Here is a 6000-nt window from a genome sequence, read left to right as displayed (position 1 = left end):
AAATATTGCTTAGGGGTTTTAATACTAGAACCTATCTGATACTAAAAGTTTTAAAAACAATTTCTATAACTTGGGGAACTGTTCTCTCTCTAGCATGAGTGGATTTATATTCTACAGAAACTAGAAAAGGAGGCTACTGTTCAGAGACGTCTAGATTCTGGTACCAGCTAACTTTGTTGGTTTTTATTTATGTTGCCTACTCAAAAGTGTTTTTTGTACAAGTGGAGCACTTGTTTACCTACTTTGGAATTTGTACTATTTGCTATCATGTACATGGAATCTGTTATGATTAATTTAAAAACAAATATTTTAATTTTGTTTTTGGCAGAAGGGGACAAAGAGTTTGTAGAAGACTTGAGTGGACAGGAGAGTAAACAAAACAAGAAAAATGCCGAAACCAGTAAGTAGCTGTTTTCTCACTCATCTAAAGTCTAACAGGGTTTTCACATATTAAGAGTGATGATTTTATAGAAGCTATAGTTGGTTTGATTCTGCCCTTTCTAGATTTCATAAGATTGATAATTTGCAATTAGAGTTGACATAGTTTAATACCAACATGTGAAAACAGATGTGAGAGCTTGGTACCTGTTGTATGGAGCACACTTGGAAATGGGAACAGCATTTTAAAAAAACAATGAACTTGGAGTCCATGTGGCTGGCAGGAGGAATGACTTTTCAGGAATTGTTGACTTTTGAGATGGCATAACATATAGTGGTTAATGGAGGCATAATTTGAGCCTGGCACAGGGTCTGTGATAATCAGTATAAGAATTTGCTGCAGGATTTGGCAGGGGTGGATAAAACATGTCGAATGTGGTTGTTTTACCATGGTAGAGTGTATAACCTAGAAGACAAGTGTAGAAGGGAGGAAATAAGCAATATTTATGGTCTCCTATTTAGCTGAGATGCGGGTTTATTCATTTTCTCTCCAGAGGCAAAAAAACCCAAATCCAACCTTTGTATCAATATTAGCTCTAGAATTCTTTCAGGGAGTAATTATTCAGCAGCTTGTTTTTTCTGCTGTTGATATAATAGTGGTTGGCCAGGATTTAATCTGCCACGTGCTAAATGACTTTTGGTTGTCTCTTCCCTTTGTATCCAGTGAGCTAAGCATTCAGAAAGGGAACCAAATTGTCAGGGGACATTATTTCTATTCAACTCAATTGGCTTATGTACTAACCTTCAGGCTTGCTTTCTTTACTGTTATTTCACTGAGGTAGTAGATTGGGAGCAGTGCAGATCTGTTACTGAGAATAAATATGTCTGTGTGCATGTGTGTACACAAATATACATACCTATACATAGAGGTATCAAAGGGTTGTGCTATTAATCAGAAATTACCAGTGTAAGTAGTCTGTGTTGCACACTAGTATTTGTGCCTGATACAGCTTAAGGAATAATGTGAGCATGGGACTGTCCAAGGGCTAGAAGTTCTGTTTTGAGCTTTGCTGTTGGTCTGTTGACCAACTGACCCTACCCCAATGTTTCTATATTTCTTCTTTCCACCCATTGACTTTGAGGCACAGTATCTTGGTGTTTTTTGAAGTTGGAAGTAGTTGTTCTGCTCCCATCTTACAGAAAGCTGCACTGTTAAGGGTAAGAAAATTAATTAGCAGCATACTATTTTCTGACATTTTTGAGTCCTGGCTATAGTAATTGGGAGTGCCTTCTTTGATAGAGCTTTTCAACTGAAAAACTCTATTTTAAGAATAAGGCAAAAATTCACTATGAGCCCATGTGGCCCTCAAATTTGTGCAGCTATAGAGCAATGAAGCCACAGAAGTGATACATAGAAAATAAAGCATGATTGAGGTTATTTCTTTTTAAATTCTGGGTTTGGAACCATGGCATTTAGGCAAGTGGGGTTCCCTGTATGTTAGGACCTGAGAAAATCGTAGGAAATATTTGTAGGGTTGTTCATGACTAAAGAAGTATCCTTAGAACTGAGATTGCAGAGGTGCTGGAAGAGCTCACAATCCATCCTAGGAATGAAAATTAGCTACCAGATCTTAGGAAAGAAGGTGGACTCATGCCAAAGTTGAGAATTTTTTTTCCCTTTTATGGGGCCTTACATAAAGAGTTCTCAAGTTGGGATGTTCTTGTATGTCTCCTGGCGATGTAAGGGCATGTGAGATCTTAGAAGGAAGCTAAAAGAAAGGAGATATTAAAAAATGAAACCAAATTGATTATGATTCTTGAAAAATGTCACATGGATTTCTTCCTCTAAACTGCAGTTTGCTGTAATTACAATTGGTAATCAGTGAAAGAAGTAGCAGCACATATGCTGAAGTAATTGCCAAAATAATTTTTCCAATAAAAATCTTGGATTTTGCTCTACTTGCTTTTTAAACTGTAGATTTCTTTGGAGCTTTTCCCCCTTCCTTTTTTTTTTTTTCTTTGGAGACTATAAGAGTCTAGTCACTGGTTATGTGTAATGAATCCAACATTGTTCTTTGAAGAGTCTTGCTCTTCTAGTAAGTTGGATGGTACCGAACTGTAAAAGGTTTCTTGCTCTGGGCATTCACTGTAGCTCTTACCAGTTGTTTTTAAAGACAATCTACAATAACCAAATGTACTTCTAATCCGGAAACTATTTGCACTTCAACTCATTGTTCTTCATTTTCAACAGCTGTTGCAGTAAGAATATGCATTGTGCTGTAGCTTTATTGAGGTTTTTTAACCTGAAAGGTAATGACAGTGATGGATAAGATTGTTTAGGAGTAAGAAAATCCAGTTAACGTCACTGGTGAGAATTTTGACTGTGTTATTTTGTAGTTTCCTGTCTGTATTCCTGTGATCTATTTAGGTGTGTATATATTTATTTATTTATTTTTGTCGAGACTCTGCTGTAATGATTCTATTGGTAGTTTTCAGAAAATCTGGTGGTTTTGTAAATGTGTGAATCTGTGCGGTGCAACTATAAATAACTTCTCTCCACATTTTTTGAATGAATTTTTCTTTTTTGTTATGCATAACAAAATACTGGGAGTTGGACTTGATCTTTATGGGTTCTTTCTGATTTGAGATATGCATGATTCTGTGGTGATAAATAAGCTATAGATTGGTTTAAATGAAATCAGTAAGCACTAAATCACAGACCAACCAATGGAATAGGTTTTGTTTTCACTTCTTTGCTTTCACACTGAAAAGATATGTTGTGTTCCAGACAAAAGTAAATGAAGACCAGTAAAATGTCTTGGCAATAGTTGAATTTTAAAGCCAAGTTCTTTCATTTTTTTCCTGGAAGTCTCAATCAGAAATAAGGTTCATGCCACTGTGAATGGTCTTCTTGTACACAGTAGAAAAAAGGTCATTGTTCTTAAGTGTTTGGGATTTTCTCTCTTAGAGGCTACTAGGTTAGATAGCTTGAGTGAAAAGGCTGTTTTGAAAGGGTAAAAGTGACTAATATATTTTCTTTAGATATTAAGGTAATAAAGTTGAAAAATATACATTATTGAAACATTTTCTTGTTTGCTTCAGTAGAAAAATCCGTTAACTTTGGCTGCATATGCAACAAAGTGGCTTTCCATTCTTTCAAGCAGTTCACTCAATATATCCTCTATTTTTAAAACAAAATAGTTCTCAGACTTAATACTCTCAGTTCTGCTCGCAGTGCAAAATTAAGTTTCATTTTGCTTCTGCTGTGATCCATCTAAAATAAATGGTGACTTCTTTGTTTAATTAGATCTTTGCTACTGTCATCAAAATTGGAGCTGATAATAGGTGCTTAGTAATAGTGCTTAGTTCTCTACTTACTGAGGACTAGAGTATTTAATCTTATTTTCAGTACTTTCTTCCTAAAAGAAGCAAAATGTTTTGCAGCTATATAGCATTTTCCCAGATCTTCACCAAAAATAGAAACATAGAAACTAAAATTAGAGGTCAGTTACATAACAGTTAATCATTTCATAGCCTAAGAAGATTAGGTTTAATTGACTGAAATATTAGTTGCAATTATAGGGTGAAAGAGGAGTTGAAATTGTCAGCTGTTTCTGCTGGCAATTTGCAGCATTTTTGTACAAGATTGCAAGGCGTGAAGGAGAAGGCATTTTGGTGGGTAGTAACAAGGGTACATGTCAAAGTCACTAAGATTTAAAAAGTATTCTATTTTAGTCTTTGACATTTTGCAATACAGTGTATTCAGAAGGAGTAGGTATCAGATTGTGGAATTATACAGATGTTTAAAGCTTGAACTAATATTTAAAAGATCAAGTTAATTTCTATAAAGTGATTGAGTTTAAATAGTGTATGAATTTTTCACTAGCATATTGTTTCACAGGAAAATCTTTGAGATGTGTAGTGCAGTATTCAAATTAAGGTTTTAATATAGGGTTTATTTCTGCAGCATAGACAACTAATGTCAGTTTTGAGGACTGATTTCTTTTGATTTGTCTATTAGTAACATCTATTTGCTCATGTTCTGTAGCCTTCTGTTCCTAATGCTGTTTAATCCTTACCTTTTAATTTTTATCTTCATCGATTTTTCTCAAGCATCTCTTTCTGTGTTGTCTTTGAGTTTGATGTGGACATATGCTGTGTATATTTGTACAGCATGTAAAGCAGTGGGACCCATATACTGCTTCTCCTTAACACAAATTACTTAATATGTAAAACACAAATTACTTAATATTGTAAACTTGATACAGTAATTGGCTGAACTATTGTGAAGAAATTTCATGGAATGAACTTCTTTTGCTAAGTGCAATTTTCTAATAATTAAGAAATACATTTCTATGGCTTTCATATGTGACTAATGAATATGGGATTTCTTAAAACAAAGCAAAACCTCTGAAACACTTTGCAGGTAAATTTAAATTACTTTCTTGGTACCTTCTCAGTTTCGGGCTTCCTGATGAAAGCTGAAGTGCATCAGCTGATGTCTGTGAACAATGGCCTGTTGGACTTGATGATCTTACAGGTCTTTTCCAACCTTAGTGGTTCTGTGATTCTGTGGCCCAAGGAGGTAACAGAATATTAAACTAATATTGATTTTTTTGGTGCATATTCTATGGATCAGATCTATGATTGAGGAGAGGTCCAGAGGTTAATGTAGTGACTGTGTAATATCCTATTAAATTGTGGCGGGCTGAAGTTAGATACTACAAGGATATGTAGAAATAATTTTTCAGGTCCTTAAATCAGTGAAAGAATGCAACAAAAATAAATTCCTGTATTGTTCAGTATAGGCAAATACTCTAAACAGTGTTTTGGTGCTTTAAAATAGAGCTTTGCAGTGTTTTCCTAAATATCCAACATACTTTTTTCTATGCTATGCTAAACTTCACTGTCTTCTTTAAACCTCTTAAAGCAACTTTGTGATTTCTGGTGCTGGGAGTATGAGGGCTGGTCTAGGGTGTCTGTATTGGCAGGTTTCACTTCTGTCTGTCCTCACAGCACTGCAGTTCAGGCATGACATGACCTGACCTGTGGAGGAGGGAGGACATCACCACATGAACCTTGCTAGAGGATTCACTAAGTCTTAAGTTACCCGGTTATTAAGCCTACAGCAGCATTTTTCAGTATTTCCCAGACATGACCAACATGATATTTTGGTATTTAATATTTGGATAGAGATCTCAACGTCAGTAAAAGGTGACATAAATTGTTAAATTGCGACACCAAAAAATGTTACTTGTGTAGAGCTACTTTTTAAAACCTTAAAAAAAAAAAAAAATAATGTGTGCTTAGGCATTCTCTTGTGCTTTGCAGGACCACCTGGAGAGTTTCTTGATTAGTTTAGTAGAGGAGGATCCCTAGAGGGCATCTACTCACAGTGCAGTCAAGATTACATATGAATATACCAATTTAGACTTGCTGCAGCTCTCACAGCAGAATGGCATTCAGCTAAGGACTGAGCAGCTGAATTAATCGAGCAAGTCTTATCTAGGGCTTTGTTTGAAGTCTCTGAAGTCTGAAGGAAGATATGTAATCCTGGTGAGAGCAAGATTGAAAAAAGTAGGTGCAACATGAGTCTTGTATGTGTGGTGGTAGCCTTCGAAT

General features: G+C 35.5%; 1 protein-coding gene across 1 annotated transcript in view; it reads left to right on the top strand.

Annotated features, from left to right (window-relative positions):
* Positions 1 to 325: 325 nt before the first annotated feature.
* The window catches only part of RDX (radixin), a 30094-nt gene continuing 24419 nt past the window's right edge, over positions 326 to 6000 (top strand). Inside the window, exon 1 of the mRNA XM_009999396.1 lies at positions 326 to 400. Coding sequence (XP_009997698.1) covers positions 389 to 400 — 12 coding nt within the window. The 5' untranslated portion in view covers positions 326 to 388. The remainder of the gene's footprint in view (positions 401 to 6000) is intronic.

The sequence above is a fragment of the Chaetura pelagica genome, unplaced genomic scaffold (genome assembly GCF_000747805.2).
Source record: "Chaetura pelagica isolate M959 unplaced genomic scaffold, ChaPel_1.0 scaffold85, whole genome shotgun sequence".
Lineage (NCBI taxonomy): Eukaryota > Metazoa > Chordata > Aves > Apodiformes > Apodidae > Chaetura > Chaetura pelagica.
This window is presented reverse-complemented; position numbering and strand designations above follow the sequence as displayed.